At 53.5% G+C, this 23,759-nt stretch overlaps 2 protein-coding genes across 13 annotated transcripts; one reads left to right on the top strand and one right to left on the bottom strand.

Annotated features, from left to right (window-relative positions):
* Nucleotides 1-1,697: 1,697 nt before the first annotated feature.
* On the bottom strand, nucleotides 1,698-13,974 carry ADAMTSL4 (ADAMTS like 4). Of its 12 annotated transcripts, none has more exons than XM_049880355.1 (18): nucleotides 13,868-13,974; nucleotides 11,103-13,390; nucleotides 10,839-10,896; nucleotides 9,999-10,354; nucleotides 9,139-9,835; nucleotides 8,800-8,902; nucleotides 7,717-7,865; nucleotides 7,186-7,390; nucleotides 6,765-6,937; nucleotides 6,492-6,603; nucleotides 6,205-6,390; nucleotides 5,881-6,010; nucleotides 5,170-5,374; nucleotides 4,661-4,837; nucleotides 4,109-4,315; nucleotides 3,832-4,011; nucleotides 3,399-3,543; nucleotides 1,698-3,247 (listed from the first exon to the last, which is right to left on the bottom strand). In XM_049880355.1, exons 2-18 carry the CDS (start codon nucleotides 11,120-11,122, stop codon nucleotides 3,111-3,113), a joined length of 3,240 nt encoding a protein of 1,079 aa, XP_049736312.1. In that variant the 5' UTR covers nucleotides 11,123-13,390; nucleotides 13,868-13,974; the 3' UTR covers nucleotides 1,698-3,110. The 12 variants fall into 12 exon arrangements, with proteins under 12 accessions (XP_049736312.1, XP_049736313.1, XP_049736322.1 ...); XM_049880356.1 differs by having other exon boundaries at nucleotides 11,103-13,443; nucleotides 13,868-13,972; XM_049880365.1 differs by having other exon boundaries at nucleotides 11,103-11,237; nucleotides 13,868-13,971.
* On the top strand, nucleotides 11,251-23,044 carry LOC126071432 (translation initiation factor IF-2-like). The gene is made up of 4 exons (XM_049875630.1): nucleotides 11,251-11,294; nucleotides 13,438-13,498; nucleotides 13,606-14,441; nucleotides 19,422-23,044. Exons 1-4 carry the CDS (start codon nucleotides 11,251-11,253, stop codon nucleotides 19,423-19,425), a joined length of 945 nt encoding a protein of 314 aa, XP_049731587.1. The 3' UTR covers nucleotides 19,426-23,044.
* The last annotated feature ends 715 nt before the right edge of the window (nucleotides 23,045-23,759 follow it).

Raw genomic sequence — 23,759 nt, 5'->3', positions numbered from 1 at the left:
CAGCTGGACTGAGACTCACAAACGTGCCCTTGACAACACTGATACTGGAGCTACAAGCCCTCCATGCCCTCCACCAAGCCCTCAGAAACTAGGAGCCTTCAGCAACTTTGCTGGCCTTTTGCCCACTTGATCTCTCTCGGGCATACCGAGATTGTTCCTTTCCCACCTTCCCCCTTCTCAATTCTTAGGGGTCCAGTTCCTCTGAGTCCTTCCCCAAATTTCCCTCTGTACACCAAACCTAGGAGCCCCTCCACCACATCTCCTTGCCAGTGGGCTATAGCTTCCTCTCTCCCAGGTCCCTCCAGAAGATTTCAGAGGTCAGTAAAAAGGTGTCTGGCCAGATTACTTTTTTTAAGGGGCCAGGAAAGGGGGTTGCTTAGGGTCAGGTTCCCTTTCCTGTGAACTTTCACATTGACCCCATAGAACCTCAGTGACCAGAGGAAAGAGTCCTTAGGGGCTGCACTGAACGCTAGTTTTAATGGGGAGGAAAAAGAGGGGCAAACCCCCAGGTTAAGAGCCCATGTCGTGTGAAGTCAGAGACTAGAGGCTGTTAGAGGCTGGGGGGTAGAAGTGGAAGAGATACTGAACCTGGGGAGCCATAAGAGGGGCTGTGCTCCATTCCCCACCTGTGATTGGCTCTCAGGCTGAGGCCTAAACTGCAAACCTGCCCAGCAACAGCCCAGAGAGGCAGTGTGCGGGGGAGGACACTGTGGGGAAGTCAGCTGAGCCCGGCAGGCTGCCCAGCAGAAGCTTCCAGGAATAGCTGGGAGGATCCCTGCTATTCACCACCACCCCTTCCTGGGCCGAAGGACACCCCCTTCAGTCTTCAGTATCTACACGGTTGGAGCACGTCCCCCATGTCTGATTTCCCTATAGGTTCACCAGAGCGAGGAGCACACTGTCTGACGTCCTCTCCTTAGGCTGCGCAGAGACATTGAGGCCGGGCTTTGGTTGTATCACCTTTCCTCAGGCCCTGCTCTAAGCTAGTCAGTTTTTTTTTTTTTCCCCTCCCTTTCATTTGCACCCTTCCTCACACCCTCTCCCAAGATGTTTTCCAGTTTATTCTCAGCCACTTTCAACCAAAGGAGAAAGCCTGAGTCTCGAGACAAGAAACAGTGTGAGTAGCGAAGACTGCTAGAGTGGAGAAGTCCGGTCTCCTAAGGCAAAGTCAATGTCCTTCACAGGGACTAAGTGTACTCAGGAAATAGTAGTCACTGAGTTAAACTACAGGCCCTTTATTAGTGGTCTTATTTTTTTTTTACTCAGCTGGACCTGGGCAGGTACAGAGAAGCAGGAAAGGATACTTTCGATGGGAAGGGGCGTCTGATTCTGTTGCACCCTCTCCCCTCCCTAGGCACGGGGAACCTTGGAAAGTGCAGCTTCCGGAAGCAGCAACTCAGACCTCAGATTTGGAGGGATCACGGTGAGGATACGTCACACCACCTCTAGCAAGTTATTTACCTTGGGAGACCAGATGGGCGGGGGCGGGGTGCAGGAGGGAGGAGACCGGGTGAGACGGCTCTGAGGAATGTCTTTGGCAGGACATCCAGTACTGCCTTAGCTCCTCCCTCCACCCGCACCAAGACCTCGGGAGCCAGGCCAGGTTCCAGCTCCTCCAGCCGTTTCCGCTGAGGGAAGGAATGGCGGGGGTGGGGGTGGGGGTGAGGGGGTAGTTGGGGATAACTTTTTCCCGTACCCCAAGAAAAGTAATAAACCAAGCTTAATAAGGAAACAGTAGCAGAAAGAATGGGGAAGGCAGGAAAGCAGGGCCAAAGAAATGGAAAAGAAGACAAGACCCTTGAAAAGCCAGTGGCCATTCAGCTCAGGCCCCAACAGAAAGGACTGCTAGATTCCAAGAGTGTTTACAGAAGGATTCCACCTACCAAGAAACCCACTACAGGCCCTGCATTTCTTTTTGCTGAGCTCTGGACCCAACTCCCAACTCCATACTTAAATTGGGAGAAGTAGTGACCTCTAGTGGTCAATGACTAACTTGCAAGGCCTAGGGTCTGCCAGGATCCTCTCCCTCTGACCAAGGTTCTTGATTTCACTCCATGGCCCTTCTGGGCCCAAACTCTCTCCTCTTGGCCTCTAAATGCTGTTCCCCTTCCCAGTTTTACATTGAGCTCATGCTGCTTTGGTGGTCCCTATGGCTGGGTTCCCATGAAGACAATGAAGAGCCTGTTTCTCATTCGTCATAATCATCTTTAATAAAAAATAAATTAGTTCTGGGTGGGAACCATTTTAGAAGGTGGGGGTGGGAGCAGGGCATAGGGTGTCTTATTGTAACATTTTTCATTTCCACCCTCTGTCCAGCTGGTCCCTGCTCTGGGGAGGCAGTCTCTCTTCTTGGGGAAAGGCAGGATTGGCAGTGGCCAAACACCCCCACCTCCAAAAAAAACCAAAACTGTTGCCTTCAAGTCGATTCTGACTCATGGTGACCCCATATGTTACAGAGTAAAACTGCTTTATGGAAGCAGGTCACCAGGCCTTTTCTTCTGCGGCGCTGCTGAATGGGTTCAAATTGCTAACCTTTAGTAGTTGAGCACAAACTGTGCCACCCAGGACCTTCAGTTGACCTCCCTCCGTAGCCAATTATGAGAGGTCAGGGTAGACTAGGTAAGGGCACAAGGGGTCTGAGGGCAAAGGGTGGATTAGAAGATGTGAGGCCTGGGATATGAGAAGTGAGGTTTAGGACACAAAGGTCGGGATTGACGGGGAGTGCACGCTCTAAGTAGCTCAGAATAGCAAGAAGCTGCAAACCTGCTTTCCTCCCAGCCTAGAAAAGTCTCAGGGAACAGGCTTTGTCCTGTCCCCATTCCTGCTCAGTCTGTAACTCTGTTTTGATAAGTTATGCACATGTATGAGCACACACATCCATGCTGCCCCGATACACATTTGGGGGCATATGTGCACACACACCATGACACCACCACTCAGACCTAACAAACATCTTGAGAGTCACTGTCAGTCATCTCTCCATCCTCGGGGACAGACATCCCTGGTAAGACTGGGGCAGTTGGAGAGCCAGGGGGTACAGAGTGGGCTGATGGATGAGTGGCCACTGGTGGCATAAGAAAACCATGAGGAGAGGGTCTCCCGGGCCCATTTCAGGCAGGTTCCGGTGGGGACCGCTCCAGGACGTGGGTGCAAGAGCGGCAACAGGTGGCTGTGTAGTAGGGGTAGACGCAGAGCCGGGCCTGTACCACCAGGGGGCAATGTGGAGAGCTATCCTTACATTGGTCATCTGAGGAAAGAGGAGGCCAGTGGGCACAAGAGGGTTGTTATCAAGCTTCTCCAGAGGTACGCTGTTCACTCACGCTGATCTCTTCCCCTCTCCACCCACATTTCAACCTACTCCACTCTGTGGGGGGAGGGGATGGGGAAACGATTGTTACCAGGGCGCTGGCTGCACGGTTGGCTGTTACAGGGTTGTTTCCTGGGGGGCCGCAGGTGAGGAGGGCATCGGGTGCTGAGAGTCTGGTTGGTGGTCAGGCACTGGACCTCCCTTGTCTGTATCCCCCCCTGGCAGGAGCGAGAACACTGGGGAAAACGAGCTGTCATGTCAGACCCTTGCTGTGCCCCAGGCGCCTCCCTAACCCCAGGCCTCCACTTCCCTCCCTGAAAGGGGGAGGGCTAGGACTCTCCTGGATCATTACGAAATCCCAACTGGAGGGGGCCCACTTGTCCTCCAAGTCCACAGGATGTGGGATAGTGTTAAGCCTCAGCTGGACTTATCCCTGGGCACAGAGACCTGGAGGGGGATGCAGTGAGAGGCAACTCCCCTTCCCTGGAGGTCCAGGTGAGCAGGGCAAGGAGCCAGACACTCACCGGACTCCAGGGTGTAGAAAACCATCGGTCCTGGCAGCCCCGGCCCTGACAGGGCTGCAGGGCAGGGGGCCTGGGCAGGTGGGAACAGTTGCTAGGAGAAGTCACGTTGAATTCAGCCCCCAGTTTTGACACACAGATGATGTCTCTACGCTGTGTGCCAGGCCCACATTCTGAGGAGCACTGATGAAGGGGAGGGGTAGGGATATATGAGGGGAATGGGGGCCAATTCCCCACTGGGACCAGCACCCTCCGGCTCCCCTCCCAGCTTTCCACTCACCTCGCCCCAGGGCCCTGTGTACCAGCACCACGTCACCTCACAGGGCCTCAAGCTGCAGGCACGCATGTCAGAAGGGCGGCTTCCTGGTGGGCAGCTCTGCTCACTGGTTCCAGCCCCAGCTTCCTCCTGGCCAGCCCCGCGGGCCTCCCCGCTTCCAAGGCAGACCACAGAACGTCGCTGGATTCCCGTCCCACACTCAGCTGAGCACTGTCGACAAGCAGAGGGGACTGTGTGATGGGAGGCAGATGGTGACTGGGGAGGCATGGAGGGACTGGAAGTGTCATTGGTCCTTATCCTAGTACTTAGGGAAAGCCCCAGGGGTCTGGGATTCAAGGATACCAGCCAGGTAAGGGAACCTTTGCAGGGGGGTCCAAAGACCAGGACCCTAATATAAGTTTTCCTCACTTAGTCCAAGTTCCCAGTGCCAGCAGTGTCCAGCACAGTAGGTGCTTGCTCAGCAAATGTTTATTGGACTGGGTTGGAAAAGGCCCGAGAGGGTGCCTGGGGGTGCACCAGGGACCTGGTACTTGGTGAAGAGGGTGTGGGGCCCACCTTGGAGCTCCAGTCGCTGTGGAACCAGGCTGTGGTACAGGGCCCCATGTCACAGGCCTCTCTGCTGGGGGGCCGTGGGGGACCCGACATGCACTCCCGCTCACTCACTTCATCACCATTGTTTCCAACACAGCGCACCTGCCGGCTCCGCTGGCCCCGCCCGCACCGCACAGAGCACTGAGGGGATGAGGAGGAATTCGGGGAGCTAGGCTTCCCAAGCCTTCCCACCCAACCTCCAGCATCATGGTTCTGAGCTGGGATCCACCTTAGATCCCCAGCTCAGGGGTTACATGGCTTTGGGGGCTGAAGAGGAGGCTAGCATGGGGCCTGGGGCCCGCAACCCCTAGTGCAGTCTCTCATCTGACTTACTGGGGTTCCATATGAAATCTAGTCTGTAAAAACCCATCTGATTAAAATTAAAATTGGAAAACACAGCTCTAGTTGGCTGGTGCCCCCTCCCACGTGGCCCTCCTTGGCCTCTGAAGGCCTTCTTGCCTGGTCCTGCTTACCTGGCTCCAGGGAGAGCGGACCTCCCAATGGCCACAGAGCCGCAGCTGGCAGGGTTGGGTGATGTTGGGCCGGGGGAGATGTCCACAGCGCTCTGGAGGCACTGAGGAGCCACCCCCACCAAACTCCTGCCGGCAGCGCAGCTGACGTTGCTGGGTGCCAGGGCCACAGGAGCGGCTGCAGGACGTCCACTCGCCGGCCTCCCAGCTGTGGGCATGGACAGGGCAGAGGCAGAGGTATGGAGGGCAAGACAGCAGATGTCTGAGGCTGCTGTGTGTGGGGAGGGGTACAATGGGGGGACAGGGACCCTTCAGAGGAAAGTGGGCATATTTAACACTTGGAGTCTGGATCCCAGGCTTCTCTTGCTGTTTATAGAATGTCAGCCTCTCTAATCTGACACTGTCTTTCTGCAGCCAGGAAAATCTCGTGTTGAGGGCAGAGTCCAGGTGACATCTTGTGAGCAGCGAGGGTGTGTTTGCCCCAGGGGCAACTGTTGTGTTTCTGGTATTTTAACCCCTCCTGTGGGTCACAGAAAGGCTGGTGGTGTGGTGGTTAAGTGCTACAGCTGTTAACCAAGAGGCTGGCAGTTCAAATCTGCCAGGTGCTCCTTGGAAACTCTTTATCAGGCAGTTCTACTCTGACCTATAGGGTCACTATGAGTCGGAATCGACACAACGGCAACAGGTTTTTAGTGGGTTATGGGTCATACTCACTATGGGGGACAGGGAGGGCCATGGCAGGGCTCTGGGGAGGCCGGGGGTCTAGCGCCCGTGGCACAGCTGTGGTCATCCAGTTCCTCTCCGGACTCCCGAGAAACGCAGAGGAAAATGGGGCGCCAAACACCTGAAGGGGGTGAGAGGGAAGCCAGGGGAGGTGGGATGGCCTGGGAGGCCAGTTTCAGCAGGGTCCCAGGCCCTGGAGTTTGAGTTTGGCACACAGTCAAGGTGTGGGCCAGCAGTTGCCAGGACTGCAGCTAAGATTCAGGGTGTGGATGAGGAGGCCGAAGGTGCGGGAATAAGGCGGTACGGAAGTCACACCTTTCCCACAGGATGCTGAGCACTCCGAGTGTCCCACTCGTTTCCAGTATCCAGCTGGAGACCCCAAGGGTGTCCTGGGGTGGGGCGGGGCAGGCATCTGGGGGATCCGCACCTGACGCTGGAGGGTGCCTGGGGTCCGGGCAGGGCGGGGCACTGAGGCGGGCTGGGACTCCACCCTCAGAATCTCTGTGCGGGGTGTCAAGCAGGCAGATCAGTTGCTGTGTCCCACAGCCTGGGAGCTCCCCTCTCAGTGCTCCTCCTCCTCTAGGTCCAGGAATTAGACTTACCAGGCTGAAGTTGGGGGTTAGAGGCTTCTGGGGTGGGGCTCTCATGGTTTGGAGGAGGTGAAGAGATGACATACTGATAAAAAACCCCTGGGTTTTCTTCCTGAAAGATCATCTGGAAGGAAAAGAGTAAGGGAATTTTGGAGTAACGTAAGGTTTGGGAGTGGCACAGGGGCATACCACCAGCCTGCTTGGCCATCTTGAGACCCACAGCTTTGCTCTTAGAGGGAACAGCTTCCCTCCCACCACACCAGCTCCCCTGGACCCCAAGCTCACATAGACATCCACAGGCTGGGTTGTGGGGCCTTCAGCTGACAGACTCTCTGCTGTGCCCTCCTCCCGGGGAGGGCGGTTGTACCGGAAGATTGTTCCACCGGCTGTGTAGGACCCAGGGGGATCCACAGCCCAGTTCCCATTGATGATGGACCGGCCTCCAGGGCCTCGAAGTGCTGGAGGTGGGAGATGAGGAACCACAAGGTTAGTCATACTGTCTTCCTCTCCCAAGGCTTTCTTAACCTAAATAGGCGCATCCCACCCAGAGCCCAAGCTCTCTCGGGTTCTTCGCTATCTGCACAAAGGAAGGAGCCCCTCAACGTCTCCCCGTTTGGCCTGTTTGTTGAGTGGGGAGGTAGGGAAGAGAGCCAAGAGACCAGGAATGGAAGCGGGATCTAAGACTTAGGGAAGCTGGGGTGCTCACCAAGGTAATTGGCGCTGGGCTGGAGCTGGGCAATGTGCAGCCGGGAGGCTCCAGCAGGAATCAAGAGGATCTTCTGATAGCCCAGGGGGCCCCCCCGGTCAGTGAGGTTCCCCGAAATGACACGACAGGTAGACTCATCACCCCCACAGACGCCACAACCATCTGGATGCCGGCCAGAGCCGAGGATCCCATCACAGCCGGGGCTCTGGGGGACAGTGAGGTGAGGCAGGGCCATAGGAAAGACAAACACCACCTCACACCCACCCTGGTCCACCTGGGACTCTACAGCTCACCTCATGTCTTGCTCTTCACACTACAAGTGAGAACATGTTTCTCTCTCAGCCCCACCATTCCCAGCCCGCCTCAGGCAAGCTTATATGCGCCTGAGAGGAAGGTCCTTCTTGCAGTTCGCCTCTTGGCTCTGCTCAGCCCAGCTTGGCAGGTGAGAACTTTGCCCTTTGCGAACTCTTTTTGGCGTTTTTTTGTTGTGATGATGAGTGAGAAAGAGAGAGAGACTGTGTGCATGCATACCCCAGCCCTCACCAGACAGCGGCCGGCCACACAGATGTCTAGGGCGCCAGGCTGACAGAGAGTCCCATCCTGGACTTTTTCCGTGTGACGGACATAGAACCGGAAGCCACGGGGGCGGCAGTTCAGTTCGCAGCGTTGGGAGCCCTGAACTAGGAGAGAGGGTAGATGGGTGGTTAGCTGGGGTCCCTGGTGGTAGATCAATTGGGAAAAGCCCCAGGACCCTGACTGCAGCTTTGCTAATGTTCACTATGGACCATCCTGAGGCTGCCTAGGTCACTGTGGATCAAGGAAACACGATAGTTCCATACTCCGAAAGGTTGGTTAGAGGGTCACACAAGAGTTGGGTCAGGTCAATTGAGGTCACTGAGACCAGCAAGGGGGTTACAAACTCTGAAAGAGAAGAAATCCTTGAAATCTATGTTTATATGAGTTCAGAGCTCATGAAGGCTTATCTCAATGTCAGATTGATCTTGGTGTCAGATCGATGTAGGCCTAAAATTAAGTAGATGGGAACCGGGGAGCAATTGGTAAGATACCACTCAGGATCCATGGCACACCTCTACCCTGTTGTTACTACTGGACAGGATCTCTCTGACCAGGGCCCTCTCATGCCACATCCAGTTCACACCTGGGATGGCCTTCTTCCCAGAGGAAGCCAGCCAAAGGGCTGCTTCTAGGCACACCCCTCCTCCAGCCCAGGCCCTCTGCTGATCTACCATCTGACAGTTCAGGCCTCTGACCCCCTCGCCTTTCCAGACTTGTGCTAATTCTCTTACCCCAGCCTTGGGGAGTGGGAAAGAAGATATGACACCGAGGAGAAACAGCAGCAACAGAAAAAACCCAGTCACCATCAAGTTGCTTCTGACTCATAGCAACCTTACAGGACAGAGGAGAACTGCCCCACAGGGTTTCCAAGCAGCAGCTGGTGGATTCAAACTGCAGACCTTTTGGTTAACAGCCTCTTAACCAAAACAGAGGGGCTGGAAATCTCTCAGGGCTGGGAGTGAGCAGAATTTTCCCTCTCCTTCTCCTGCCCAATCCTGAGCCCTTCATGGGTGGAGCTTGGGGGGCTGGAAACCTTACCTTCAGTGAAGGGCTCCCATTGGTACAGCTGGCCCATGAATTCCTGGGAGTCAAAGGCTGCACACTGCAGGGCCCGGGGGTCTGGCTGCTCAGGGGGGCAGGGCTGAGGTAGGGGAATACAGAGGAGTCAGAGCTGGGGAGGAAAATGGGTTTTGGCTCAGGGCTGGATTTGGGGAGGAGGAAGGGTCAGGTCTATGGGAGAGCTCCCAGGCTCCTACCCTGAGGAGCTCAGAGGTCGAGTCCCTTCTCCCCCAGGTCCAGATGGGGCAAGCCAAGGATGCAGGGTCAGGGAGGCTGAACTGAAGTCTGGGGTGACAGGGTGGTCCAGGGAAAACTCACCGCCTGGCTGCAGGCTCGCAGCTGCTCATTCTCTCCAGAACATCTTGGGACAGGGCTACTGGGAGCAAAGAGGCTCCAGCGGGAGCTGGAGTGAGGGCCAGCACTCAGGAGAGGCAGCCAGCCGTTCGGGTGGTGAGGGGCAGGCTCCATATGAAACCCGGGAAGACTCCCCCCGGGTCTCCAGTGCTCCCAGCTCTGCTGGCCTCGGCCCCGAGGGACAGTGGTGAAAGGATTAGGGCGTCTCCCTACTACCTGGGGACTGGCCTGCCTCTGGGGATTTGGCACTCTTGGCTGAGGGGACACATGAAAGGAGATACTTCCCCCTGGAAAGGGGGTGGGCAAGAGGGGCTCTGTGTCAGAGGCCTGGTTTCTGGGGTGTGGTCCTGAGGCGGCAGGCCTGGCTTGGGATGGCACCTCTGTCTGAGAAATCGTGGAATTTGGGGGCTCTGCTGGGGGGGACTGGGTATGGGCAGACAGTTCTATAGTGGGGAGCTGAGTTTGAGGGGTCTGGTTTGGGGAGGATGTTTCTGCTCCTGGAGTCGGGGATGGAAGGGGAGCTTCTCCTCTAAAAGAGGTCTGGGGAAGCTCAGATCTGGGTGGTCTCTGGGGGTGCCTGCGGTTCCGATGCAATGGCAAGGCAAAGGGCACTCTCCCGTAACCAAACATCCCTGGCTTGATGGGGTCTCGAACCCGGGACCTGAGAAGGGGTTGCAGACACAGGGTTACAGCTCTGGCCATCTCTGATCCTACCTCCCCAGTATCGTCCTGGTATCAAAGATAACCCTCTGTTAACCTCAGGTCTTTTGCTCCCCCTTCCTTCCTACCAAGCCCGCCCCTTCCCTTCAAGCCCCGCCCCTCACCTCCGGGCTCCTTGACTCTCTTGGGTCTCCTCTCTCCCAAGCTGGGAAGCTGGACTTTGAAGTGGGCCACCTCTTCCCCGAGGCTCTGGTCTGTACAAGGGGAGGGTTTTTCGGGAAGCCTGGGGCCTGGGGCCCTGACCCCGAGGAGGTTGGGGTTCTGGATGTCTTGGGGGCCGGGGTGGGAGGGGCAGGCCTGGGTGGAGTTGAGCTGTGGGGAGCTGACATATCCTGCTCCTGCGCTGCACCCCCACCCCACAGGGCTGGGAACAAGAGGCCCACTGGTCCCAAGGTCCCCAGACGCCCTCAGGGCCCTGGCCTTCCTCTGGGGGTGTATGAAGAGAGTGTCCAGACAACACCTATGTAGAGAAAAAGACCAGAGAGAACGAGTTTAGAGAGAACTAAGAATAGTATGGCGCCCTGGTGGCATAGCGGCTAAGAGCTCGGCTGCTATCCAAAAGGTCTGTAGTTTGAGTCGACCAGCCGTTCCTTGGAAACACATGGGGCAGTTCTACCCTCTTCTATAGGGTTGCTACACATTGGAATGGACCCCACGGCAACGGTTTTGTTTTGTTTTTTAAATGAAAAGTAGCTATCTAGGCCAATGCCCAAGGCTCAGAGAGGTTAAGTTACCAGCCCCAGGTCACATTCAGGAGTAGGAGATAGGACTGGAACTCAGCCAACTTGATGTTACTGACAGGCAGTTAGCCAGGGAAGTCTAGGACAAGTGTGAGTGAAAGGGGTCGGGGGTCAGCAGAGGCTGAGGGAAATGGAGGCATGGGCCTAGAGAAGTGGGTGGGAGGTCAGGGGAAGATGGCAAGCAACCTCTTGTCCCTCGCTCACCTCCTGATCCAGGCAGAGCTGAGGGAGGGACAGAAGCAGCATCAGACAGAGCCAGGGCCTGCACACCAAAGGCAGGAGAGGGTAGGTCAGATAGGAGCCGAGGTGTTACACCACCACGCCTACCCACAGCAGCTCCCCACATCCTGACCACCAGCCTCTCAGAAAGCACAAGTTACTCATCACTTCCCCTGCCTCTCCCTGTGCTCTCCCCTCCCTCATGTCCAGGGACAGAGCTCCCCCCACCCTGGCAGCCCCACCTCTTACCTGCCGGCCCACTTCTCCATCACTTCTCCCTGATTGCCCAGGGCTAGGGAGAAGGGGACTGGAGGTAAATGCACTACTCAGGCATCTGGGCGTGGAGGGGAGGGAAGCCTCGTGGTTACTTCAGTCTTCAGAGAGCTGGGGCGTCGGGATGGATGAGCCCTCAGAAGGCTGTCTCAGAGTGAAGATGGAGGGGTGGGAGAGACTGGCCCACCTTTTTATGATTCTAAGGGTGGGAGCAGGGAGTCATACTGCCTTTGTCCATCTGCTGAAGCTAGAGGGTGGGGGTCTGACCTCAGCCTCCCAAGTATTGGCTCAGTCCCCTCCCCCTGGCCCTGTAGGAACCTCTGACTCCTCCCTAGACCCAACTTGGGTGTTTCTAGGCCAGCACAGAGTTTTCTTAATATGGTTTTCATCTGGGTCTCCCTCCTGCCCCCTAGGGGTACCTGGAAAGTTGAGGAAGGAGGCTCTGGTGAGGATATGCCAGACGTCCCCTCCGAGGATCTGACAAGGAGCCCCTTGGGTTTTCCAGAAACAAGAGCCTCCCCAGCCATCTCTGTTTCCTACCTCCCAGCTTTTTCTTTCCTTCTTAGCTAAGCTCCTTATGGAACAGTCAGGCACATCTCTGCCTGCCTCAAAAACTTTCGAGCCAAGGGATAAACTAAGTGGGTTGATGGTTTAATCTCAAGAGAAACAGATGATTTTCCCACTGCGATTTACGCTCCACTCTGGCCAGAGGTCCCTGAATGGCACAAATGGTCTGTGCCTGACTACAAACCTCAGAGTTGACAGTCTGAACCCACCCAGCAGCACTGTGGAAGAAAGTCCTGGTCATCTGCTTCCATAAAGATGACAGCCAAGAAAACCCTATGGAACAGTTCTGCTCTAACATATGAGGTTGCCATGAGTTGAAATTGACTCAATGGCAATGAGTTAATGGACTGGGTGCCAGGATCCTGGACTGGTTCAATGAGGGCTTGTTTCATGTGCAACTGTGACAGGCTAGGAGAACCTGAGGAGAGAGGCTGCCAGGGCTGCCCTTGCTCCCCAATCACAGGCCTATCATTCTCAAGATTCAGGAAGTTCTCCCTGAAGTCTAGCTTTGAGGGTTGGGGAAGTGGGGGTTGGAACCCTCCCCACCTTAAAGCCTGACTCTGCCCACCCCTCCTTGCCCTCCAGCCCCCTCCTTCTTCCTTTGAGCCCTTCCCATCCCCAGCCCACCATTTTGCTTCTAGTTCTGCTTTCCAGGAAAAAAAAAGTGTGTTTCTGTTGGAGCTGAAAGGCACCCAAAGAGGAGTCCAAGGAGCCAGTGCTGAGGTGGGCCAGCTCCAGGGCAGGAAAATGACAGAGAGGAGGGCAGGAATGTGCCTGGGGGTAGCAACACCCAGACCCACTCCCCTCTCTAAGACCCCAGGACTTGCGAATTTGAGGGAGAGACCAGAGTGGTCAAGCAGGGTCACCTCTGCTGCTCAGGGTTGGGATGGGGGAGATAGGCCGATGGCAGCTCCTTCCCCTGGCTAGGCCAGCCACTGAGGTCAGAGACTACACCCTGATGGGCGGGACGCTGGGGGCTCCCGAGAAGGGCCTACGTTCCACCCAAATCTCCATATCTCTGCCTGACTCTTGAAAACCCTAACTTGAGGTCGAAGCGAAGGAGAGATGGAGGAAGACCCTCACTGCCCTTCTCTGCTGCCAGGTCCCCTCTGTACTCCCTCTGTCTGTGCTTCTGTTACCAGAGGTTTGTATCTCGCTGTCTCTCTCCATGGGTCTACCCAGGACACATAATCCCGTCCTGAGCTGGGTTTGGCTTTGGCATATCCCTAGAGAAGTGAAGGGTGGGGGGTGGAGTGACGTGAGCTCCTGGGGCCCAGGCCAGGCCTGGCTCCCTCTCTGGAAAAGTCCCACCTCCCCCACCCCCCTGCACAGCTGGGCAGGGGGCAGATATCCCCTTCTCTCTGGAAACAGGCACACACCCCTTTTCACATCCCTCATCTGGTGTCTCTCAATGCCCAGGGTGAGGAAAGGAGACGTCAGAAGTGGACACTCTGGTGCCAGGCTGGAAGCTGCTCTCGACAACCTGGGCTCCTCCTGGCCACACCTCCTCACACTGGCCAGTGAAGATCAAGGAGCAAGACCTGGGCAGGGCTAACTCCTCAACACCCAGAGGGACCCACCTCTGGGAAATAGGGAGCCGCTGAACAGTATGTTTCTGGGCTGGTGGTGGAGAGTCCCTGTCCTGTGTCAGAACTCTTCGGTCCTCATCATGTCCTCCACTCTTGGGTCCTGGAGGACTGTACCAACAGGTGTCCTTCCTTTGGTCGACCTCTTCTGCCCTCAGGCTAAGCTGGATCAAGGGCACCCACCTGCATGCCTCCCAGCGCCCCTATTCCCCTCAAAAAGTAAAAGGCGGAGTGGGGGGCACACATTCTCGGAGGAGGGGAGGCGGCGTCGGCGCATGCCGGGAGGTCCTGGGTATGTTTTCCAATTTTACTATGTGACTGAGTAGGAATTTTGGCTTATTCCCCGCCCGAGTGATGGGGCCAGAGTTCTACAGGATCAGACTGCGCACCCCCCCCCCCCCGCCCCAGGGAATTCGACCCCAGGGTCTGGAAGATCTTCCGAGGCTCTAAGTGCCGGGGTCGGGGTCGTGGCGGGGGCGCGACCAAGGAGCGCGAGGCGCGGGGGCGGTGCGCGCGTTCGGGGCGGCCGGTCTAACGGGACCGGGAAGAGGGGGCGGCCGTGGCCGGGGTCCCAGGGAGGGTCTGTACCTGCTCTCCGCGCCCCCAGGGGCCGGTTAACCCTTCTGCGCCCGGGCGCTCTCTCGAGACAGCCTTGCTCCGCGGCGGCCACTGTGGCCCCAGAACAGGGCTCGGGACACTGCCGCCTCCAGCTGCGGCTCCGCCCCTGCGCCCCGCCCCGCCGCCGCCCCGCCCCGCCGCCGCCACGCGCCCCTCGGCCGCCCGGGGTGGGGACGGCCGACCTCCGGCTGCCTGTCGACCGGCCGGGGCCACCCACCCGGGGCCGCTGGCCACGGCGACCCCTGAGTGTCGGGCACCCTCCGACGGTTCGAGGAGCGAAGCCAAGGCGGTCGCAGCCTGGGCTGGAGGCAGCCGTCTCTCCCGGGCACTGTCGCCGGCCCGCGCGCTGGGCTCGGCTGGGGCTCGCGGACTCGCGGACCCCCGGCCCAGGGCCGGCTCTGGGTGGGCGGTGCGAGCGCGGCACCTGCCCAGGCGGGGCAGCCTGGAGAGGCGCCAAGGGTCCAGCTGGGTGGCGTAGGCGAACCAGCCCCGGGCCCCAGATGGAGGCTGTGCACCGGGCCGAGATGGCCCCGTCCAACCCCAGGTCCGTGTCGGTCAAAGCTCCTTTCTCCACGCAGCCAACGGTGCCACCCAGTCACTTCTGCCTCTCCCAAGTTGGGTGGTGAATCATAGTGGTTCTGACGGCTCGGGGACCTCTAAGAGCCTCGGTTTCTTCATCCATAAAATTTTACACACTGGGCGTAGCGGAAGGAATGCGCTGACTTAGGAGTCACACTGACCTGGATTTGAATCTCAGCCCCCAGCACTTGTTAGCTGTCTGGACTCGGGGTGAATACTTTAACTTCGGGGTGAATACTTTAACTTCTCAATGCTGCGGTTTCCTCATCTATAAAACGGGGCTAATTTGATATCTATGATAGGCTCGGAGATACATCTATCTATTAATTATAGCTGGAAGAATGCACCCCAAACTTGTAGGGGTGGTGACATCTGAGGAGGGGTTTGGGATTAGAGAAGGGATGGAGACTTTTTGCTTTTTACTCTGTATGCTTATATGTTGTTTGAATTTTTTTTTAACTACAAATTTTATCCATATATTGTTGTTATTATTTACCATCCAGTAGATTTGGACTCGGACTCATGGCGACCCCATGCGTGCAGAGTAGAACCGCTTCATAGGGTTTTCAAGGCTGTGACCTTTCCGAAGCAGATCACCCGGACTGTCTTCCGAGGTGCCTCTGGGTGAGTACAGACTGCCAGCCTTTGGCCTAGTAGTGGAGTGCTTAACCATTTGCACCATCCGGGGACTCCATCCATATATTAGTTATGTTAAAAATGAATAATATTTGTAAAATGGCTGATGGGAATAGATAATAAGTTGTCACTACTATTTTTTTTTTTTGCCATTTACTTATGATGTACGGTTATGTTTTGTTGGGTCTACTTGGTGTTTTGAAGGTTTTTTTTTTTTTCCAGTGACTTGTCAGTATTTTAAAAGCAAGATATTTTATAGCTTCTCTTGACAAACAAAAACACAAAAATAGACGCTCTAGCAACATTGCTGTGCATCCCCACAAAGAAACAGGGATCTCGAGTGCCCCCACCTAGCCCTGAGCACCTTTTGCCCTTGGTGCTGAGAACACAGTTAGAGGACAATCTCTTGCCTCAAGAGTTGGTCCAATGGTGGACAGACGCTGCGAGCCGGCGGGGATAAGTGCTGGGCTCAGCAAAAGCAACCATTATCTCGAAGACTACGCAAGTGAAACTATAAAATGCTTTTAAAATGCAAGAATTGTATCCTTATTTGAGTCACCATGCACATTTTGTTTTCTCAATAAAACCGTTCTTTCAGGACAGAGTCTATTGATGGTGCTTCGAATCATCTATATTTCTTCATATTTTGTATTTGTGTCTGTAGGGTTACAAGAAATATCTGAATTGCAGTGTTATGGAACAGGCAAATGAGTCCCAGGTGCCCAGGCCTGCCCTCCTGACTTTTCCCCCTGAACTCAGAGGCCCCGGGACAGGCAGGTGGGCTGGCTGGGGCACCTGAGACCCCGGTTACTGAGTCGGGGTGTAGGACGGTGTTGCTAAGGCTTCTATTTTTGTTTTTGCTTTTCCAAGAGCAGCTGTATTCTGGTTTTAAAAGTCAGTGAAAACGAACTTGTAAACACCAAGTTGTTGTTAGCTGTCATCGAGCTGGCCCCTACTCATGGTGACCCCATGCACAACAGAACAAACTACTGCCCAGTCTATCATAGTCTGGAAGGTTCCCCGAAATCTGTTCAGCATCATAGCAACATGCAAGCCCCCCCAGGTCTCCCACATGGAAAGCAAGAATTCTACCATTGCCTCAGAACTCCAAGCGGACCCAACAAAACACACCTGTGGGTCAGATTTGCCTGCAGGCTTTTGGATTTGTGCCTCTGCATAAAACCTCCTCTGTCCATCTTCCTAAAGGGTTTAGGCAGATAATAGGTTAACAGCTCCCTCCCAGGAGTGGTGTTTTATCTGGAGACTCCTGATGACACACGGTCCTAACCCAGAGGCTTATATATAGATGCAGATTTGGAGCGGGAAGCCCCTTTGCTCAGACCTCAGAGTATAATGCCTATGATGAACCACCCTGCTTATGGGGGAAGACGAAGATGTTTTAGGCCCTGGACCTTTTAGCGTCCCCCAGATCACACTCCATCAGCATCCACTTATCTACAAGGAGGTGAGCTGTGGGAAAGGAAGGTGGGAAGGAAGGCAGGAGAGTGAGAAGGGAATTTCGGAGGGGGGAAAATGTCCACCTTTGACATTTGTAGCTGCCATGAACTGAAGGTCAGAAATAGTCTTTTCCGTTAAGAAATGGCTGCAGACCAAAGAGCTCACAAGATTTACTACAGCGTCACCTCTCATGGCTTGATGTTCTGAAAATATTGTATAAAGAAAATAATTTCCTATGCCTCAGCAACTTGTGAAGTACCAGATTAAATTTGTGGACATTGTCTCAACGATAAAAAGAAGTTTCCTAAAAGATTAGGTAATAAGTAGAGGGAGAGAACAGATAAAGGACAGAGGGAGGGGGACAGGCTGAGTATTGGTCTGCCTTTTAGCTCCACATAGTGATTTAATAATAACAACATAGCTAAGGTGAACACAGTGCTTCCTCCGTGCCCGGGGCTGTTAGAAGAACTTTATACCCATTGCCTACTCGGTCCTCCTAGTAATCCTGTGAGGTGGGGACTGTTGAGCCATCTTATAGATTTGGAAACAAAGACACAAAGAGAAGTTCAGTAACTTGCTGCAAATCTCACAGCTAGAAAGTATGAGAGCCAGGATTCTAAATTTAGGCACCATCTGTATATGTTTTGTGCAAGTGAAATTTTCGAGAAAAGTTAGTTGAGCTCAATTAAAAAAAAAAATTTTTTTTTCAGGCAGTAGAGTAAGGAAGTTGTATTTGTGCTGAATGAAGTAACATTTTTAAAAAATGTATCGTTAAACACTTATTAAAAGTTGTGGTAAATATATAGGTAACAAACATTTGCCATTTCAACAATTGTCACACGTACAATGCAGTGACCTTAAATATGTTCGTTATGTTGTAAATAACGTTTTTAACTATGACTTTCATGTTTCACGTGAGACGTTGCTCCTATTCCAAGATAATGCGGATGCTAAAACTGATGTGTAAGGGGGGGTCCAGAAGCTAATGTGAAACTGTCTGTCTTTTGGTTAATAGTTATAACAACCATTTTCCAAAAGCCTGATGTTTGCCTTTCTGCCTCAGAATCATGGTTTGCTCAACTCCTTTGTTCCAGAAGAGCCACTCCATTCCCAGTTGCTAAACGCCAGGCTGGTCCCCGGGCGTTGATTCCCAGTGGCCTGTCACGTTATCTCACACTGTTTTTCGTTCTTTCAACTGATGCAGCTCTTCGGGTCATTTGACTTTGGTTTGCCCCCGTTAGTCCACTCCCCACAGCAGTTACGAGAAGGGCGTATTGTTACCTGTTCTCTACAAGGAACCTGGAGGTCAGGGAAGCACCTTCCATGTTTAGCTTTGTTTCCACCACTCTGCCGTGCACATACCAAAAACAAAAAAAAACCCAAACCGACTGCCTTCGAGTCGATTCCGATTCATAGCCGCCCTGTAGGACAGAGTAGAACTGCCTCATTGGGTTTCACAGGCTGTAATCTTTGCTGAAGCAGACTGCCACCTCTTTCTCCCCTGGAGCAGCTGGTGGTTTAACCTGCTGACCTTTTGGTTAGCAACTGAGTGCTTAACCACTGTGCTACCACGGCTCCTTTGCCTCGCATATAGTAGGCATTTAATAAATGTTTGTGGGATAAGAAGTGGTGAGTACTGCCTCAGCTCTGGCCACATTCCAGCACTGTCTGGTTGTCATGGCTGGGGTGGCTCTTGGGTGATGAATGATGAAGAAACAGGATGTGAGCCATTTGGTAACATGAGTACTGGGATGTGGACGGGCTGTTCTAGCCTCCCAACCACCGTTCTGTAGACTAAATTTGGTCAGAAATTCCCGAAGTTGGAATTCTTCTTGATTGGATTTCTACATTTCAATCTACCAGTGCCTCGCATGTGGGTCCTGGGATCCATGGTGACAGACTTGGCCTTGGTACTGCCCTGAGCAGTGTGTTTGATCAGTGTTCTGGAAACGAGAAGTGCTCAGTAATTGTGTATGGAACTGAGTGAACTGATGGGACATGACCTTGGAAGCTGTTGAGTTTACCAAACCCTCAGCACTTCAACAACAATGTTAAGTGGTTTGAACTCGTGTACATCTCCCTGCATATGTGCTTGGGAAATATGGCCATAAACTAGAGCTTCCAGACTAGGTCTGTACAGCATTTGAGGATGTTCATTGTCTAGTGAGTTGGAAAGGCTTCTCAGATGATGTTATTGACTCTACGTAAGTGTTTTACAGAGTTAATGAAATGGTGGGTAACGGTTAACCAGGACTTCATCCTTTTGACACAAGCCACCACTCAGTCCTATCCTTAGGGCCTTAGGGAACATTTCAGAGTAGCCACACTCTCTCATGGCTTCCAGGGCAGAGGGGAGTCCAGGGTGGTACGTGCTGTTGCTGCTGCTGCAAGGTGGTGAGATACAGCACTGGGGCCCTGAAGGGACCAGAGTGGGAGAGCCAGCACTGATCCAGGCGGCAGTCCCAGCCTTGCAATTTGGGGGCTGTGTGACCTTGGGCACACTAAGCCTCTGTGTCTTCATCTGTAAAATTGGAGTAGTAATAATAGCCACTTTATCTACTTCATAGGTTATTGTTAAGACCAAAATAAAAATGAGAACATGTGTGCGAAGGCTGTAGAGTCATACACAAAAATAAAGTGGTGTTATTACTAATGATGGAGTCCTGGTGGTGCAGTGGTTAAGAGCTCAGCTGCTAACCAAAAGGTCAGCACTTCAAATCCACCAGGCGCTCCTTGGAAACCCTATGGAGCAGTTCTGCTCTGTCCTGTAGGGTTGCTATGAATTGGAATTGACCCGATGGCAATAGGTTTATTACTTAATGATGTTGTTCGACAATTTTTTTTTTTTTAGCTGATGTGCCGTGAACATCAAGACCCTGGATTGTGCCGAGATATAAAGCTGCAGTAGAACAAAATTCAAATTCATAAAAAGACCAGACTTACTGGTCTGATAGAGCCTGATGGAACCCCGGAGACTATAGCCCTTAGACACCCTTCAAACCTGGTACTGAACCCACTCCCAGATATCACCTTTCAGCCAGACAAGACACAGGCCAATAAAGTGAACAATAACACCCATGAGGAACATGCTGATCAGAACAGTCAACCATAAGTGACCAAAAGGGTAGCATTTGCCCAAAAACAAATGTCAGAAGTCAGGAAGGGGCAGGGAAGATGAGCGAATGGAAACAGGGAACCCAGGGAGAAAGGGGGTAGTGCTGTCACATTGAGGGGCTTGCAGTTAATGTCACGAAACAAAATGTGTATACATTGTTAAATGGGAAACTAATTTGCTCTGTAAACTTTGACCCAAACCGTAATAAAATGTTCAAAAAAAAAAAAAATGTAAAGCTGCCCCATGGTGATGCCAAGAGTTTATTGCTGAGAACATTCTCTCAGACGCCAGCAGGACTCAGGTCAGGGTTTGCTAGCGATAGAGAGTACATGAGTATGTTTTCAAAGCAGGTTGACGATAATGGCCTATTGTCTGTGCAAGGGCTGGGGGGATAAATTATGTTGCTGTCTGGGCAGAGCCTATTTTCCTTACTGAGAAATCTGGCAGCAGATCGGCCACCAGGACTGAGTTCTGTGATGTCTCCCCAGCTTGGCAGGCTCCTTGTGTCTTGGGTTCCTGGACCAGAATGTGAGGTGTCTGCGGACCGGCGGAAGCTCAGCAGCTGCCGAGGGCAAAGGTGCCTGGGAAGATGCTCACGGCAAGAGGGGCAGGCGCTGCCTAGCGTGGGGGAGGGCATTTGAGAAAACAGAGCAACCTATTGTTTCTTTCTTGGGTCTGGAATTGTACTTAATATACTGACCACACGTGGTGCTGTGACCAACTCTGAGATGAATTACAGATGCTGAATTAAGAGCAGGAAATCATACATTTTGTCCCAAGTAAGGAAGGTGACAGAAATTCATCCTGCCTCCCCTAAGAGGCTCCTGTGAGAGCACAAAGGTCCGTGTGATAGTTGGGCCCAATTTCCAACCTTTTGTCTTGTTCCAGAAGCAGATTAAGAGTTTTCCAAAGCAGAGCAGAGGCATACAGGAAGCAAGCTTTAGAGCTGCCATGGGCCGGCCCTATTTGTGGTTGAGGAAAGGGTGTCTCTTTCAGAGTGACGGTACAGAGCAGGTAGGGTCGGGTGGAATGTCACGTTGCATTGGACAGAATCGGAGCATGTTATTCTACCACCTGAGCCTCAAGAAATGACTGCTTTCTCCAGTGGGCCGTCGCTGGCAGTGAAACAGACGACTGTACTGCTGGGATTGCCTTAAGAAAGGAAGGGGTCGTGGTAATTTTCCCCAGATGAAACTCGCTCTTGTGCCTAGAGGTTTCCTTGCAATTCTGAGAAAGCCAGTTTGATGTCAAACTAATCTTGACAGATTGTGTTGAAGGCCTAAGAAAGGCAGACATAAAAGGGTAGGAATAGGGTACAGAGCGTCGTAACTGTGGCCAGGGAGGCGGGCAGGGCAGCCAAAGGAGAGGCAAGAATTTCATACATACCAAGGCCTTGAAGTCAGAAACAGAAGAGCTGGGGCCTGCTGTGAAGGAAACACAAGTTGAGGCAGGAGGTGATGTGTGTGCATCCCTCTGACCACAGGCACAGGCTCATCTCAGGCACCCCGAGGGTGCCTGGGGACAAAGACGGCAACCTCATCAGTACCTGGGGCTGGAAAAGATCTCCCTTCTCCGCTCCTAGCAGCTTCAGGATCCAGTCCAGCTCTTAGCTCGCCATTCAAAGCCCTTGCCCTCGGGCTTCGGCCTGCCTCTCTAGCTTTATCTACCCTTACAGGCCGGCACCCCCAGCCTGTGGGCTTCCCCTGCCTTGAATGTCCTCCCTGTCCCTGAGTTCAGAGTCCCAGCTCCGTCTCTCTCTAAGTGAGTCCACAGCCACCTGGGATCACCTCTGCCTGTGCCTCCCTGGCCTGAACCCCTCTGGGAGGTCTGACCACACCGGAGTGGCTCTCCCTATGGGGTGCCTGATAGTCATTTGCAGAGATTATTAAAATACAGGTGCCAGGTTCCCACCTCTGGGTATCCTAGTTCGAGAGCTTCACAGAGGTTCTTACGCACGCGCAAAGGTCAGGCCCCTGCTCTAAACCACTCATTGGGAAGTTTGCCTGGGAACCAGGTACTAATTTGGGTCCTCAAACACAGGTATGCAAGAACTGCACCGTTAATTATTTCTCAGTAACAATCCGATTTCTATTTCAAGTGCCGATTCCCTTGGGGTGATGGAAACGTAATTGTCAATTTTGGGAATTCCACGCCACTGACGAGCACTCGGGCGCTAGGCAGTGCTGCAGGATTCGTAGCCAGATTGTGTTGTTGATGAGAAGGTGTATCCTCCCTCACTGAGCGGGAAGCTGACAGGCCATCATCTGGGGCAGAGGTCCCCTCCTGGTCATTGCTTTGGCCTTGATGCAGCTAGATCCACGCCACCGACCGGAGGAGAGGAACAGCGAGTGCCCCGAGCCGCCTCAGAACAGATAGTCTGAGACCATGGTGACCAGAACCCAGGGGAAGGAAGGGTCATGAAGGGGTCCACTCAACTGATCTAAAACTGAATCCTCATCCCCAGCCCTGCTCCTCTCCTGACTTCTCACCCCATTATTGGTACTGTTCTTCAGAATTCTACCATCATCTTTTCTCCTTTCTCTCTTTATTCCAGAACAGTGAGGAACTTTAGAGGTCATTGTGCCCAGTCCCCTTATTTTACAGATAAAGAAACTAGCTCAGGGAAGGAATGTGACTTGCCTTGGGTTTAGAGGCAAACCCAGAATTGGACTCCAGATGGTCATAGATGTGAAGACCTGGCCTCAGCCCAAAGACTTCCTCTCCTTCACATACTTATGTGTCCTTGTTTATTCCAGGGTCACCACCTGACTAAGCTCTCCTCACCTCCTACCTGGATGACAGTGACACTGATCAAAGAAAATGCATGACCTTCTTCCATGGCATCTGTAGAATGCCTTCTTCCCATCCCTCACATTCTACTCATCCTTCATAGTTGCCTCAAATGCCACGTCTCCCAGATTCCAGCTCCTCTCCTCTTCCAACTCCTCCAGCACTTGTAATCCACATGCTCATGGCACGAGGTGGTTGTAGACAGGCTACACCTTTTAATGTCTTTAATTTTTCGATAATTAGATCATAAACTCCTAAGACTTGGGGGCTTGTCTTACTCTCCTGTTTCCCCGGTAGGGCCTGGGCGTTCATTGCCCCTATAGTCCATTGAGGACGACATGGTAAATTTCAGTCAGTGCTTGGGTAGTGGCTCTTAGAGGGGAACTTTAGCAACATGCTTAGAAATGTCCACTGAGCCACTGGCCCTACTGAAATGGGGACCCAAACTGAGAAGGAAATGTTAAATTTCCAGGTTAGCAAGCTCCCAAGACTGGCTGAAAGGTAAAGGAAAGAACTGGTACATCAGTCCAGCAGGCGTTTTGTTCCAGACCAGGGGGAAAGACACTGAAAGGACCTGGAGTCAGAAGGGGGGGAGGGTTGGGGCTTGCTACAGCAGAGATGCAGGTTGGGGCAGGAGGCCAGACGAATTCACCCCTCTGACCACAGGCACAGACTTCTCCTCGTCCACAGATCCTGCGGGCGGACGGGGCTCTCTGGCTGTCCACAGGGGCCCCTAATGGGGTTTCTGGTGCTATAAGCTGACACTAGTCTTCCCGGGGTTAAGAAATGTGTCCATCCCGTTCCACATCCTTCCCTGGCCCCTGTGGCCCTGTGTTCAGTCCAGGAGCTTACCTGGCTCCCTCGCCCAGCTTTGGCACACCTCTCCAACTCCTTTCTCTTTACCACTCGTGTTCCCAGATAGGTCACAACGTTCCCTTAATCCCGCTGGCTCAGTCAGGGCCCTACCCAGCTCCTACACTCAGTGTCAGGGGTTCTAGACTGGGCACTGTGGAGCTTTTTGTTTTCAGGTGCCTGGCACGGAATAAGTGCTCAGTAACATTAACAAATGACTCTTCCTGTCTGGGATCAACTCCCCAAGGAGGCATTTCTTTGGAAGCCTTGATGAGCCAGCCCAGGGCCAACATCAGAAGGAGAAATTCTGCTTCTGAGCTCCTGGGTGCCTTCTTGCCACACCTCAGGCACCTTAAGGCAGTGTAATCCATTGTTTCTTCCCTCCCACCCACTGGGAAGGGCCTGGTAGCACAGGAGGGGCAGCCTGGATAC

The sequence above is a fragment of the Elephas maximus genome, chromosome 3, assembly GCF_024166365.1.
Source record: "Elephas maximus indicus isolate mEleMax1 chromosome 3, mEleMax1 primary haplotype, whole genome shotgun sequence".
Lineage (NCBI taxonomy): Eukaryota > Metazoa > Chordata > Mammalia > Proboscidea > Elephantidae > Elephas > Elephas maximus.
The sequence above is the reverse complement of the archived record's forward strand: the minus strand, read 5'-3'. Positions and strand labels throughout refer to the sequence as shown.

What these genes read in the sequence shown, in the direction of transcription:
- ADAMTSL4 (XM_049880355.1), bottom strand. Translation starts at nt 11,122, where the DNA reads ATGGAGAAGTGGGCCGGCAG. An exon ending in GAGAGTCAAGGAGCCCGGAG is followed by an intron (nt 9,836 to 9,998) that starts GTGAGGGGCGGG and finishes ACCCCTTCTCAG; the next exon opens with GTCCCGGGTTCGAGACCCCA. An exon ending in ACAGCGACTGGAGCTCCAAG is followed by an intron (nt 4,316 to 4,660) that starts GTGGGCCCCACA and finishes GCTTGTCGACAG; the next exon opens with TGCTCAGCTGAGTGTGGGAC.
- LOC126071432 (XM_049875630.1), top strand. Translation starts at nt 11,251, where the DNA reads ATGGATGAGCCCTCAGAAGGCTGTCTCAGAGTGAAGATGGAGGG. An exon ending in CTCAGAGTGAAGATGGAGGG is followed by an intron (nt 11,295 to 13,437) that starts GTGGGAGAGACT and finishes TTCTGCCCTCAG; the next exon opens with GCTAAGCTGGATCAAGGGCA. An exon ending in GCCCCTATTCCCCTCAAAAA is followed by an intron (nt 13,499 to 13,605) that starts GTAAAAGGCGGA and finishes GTGACTGAGTAG; the next exon opens with GAATTTTGGCTTATTCCCCG.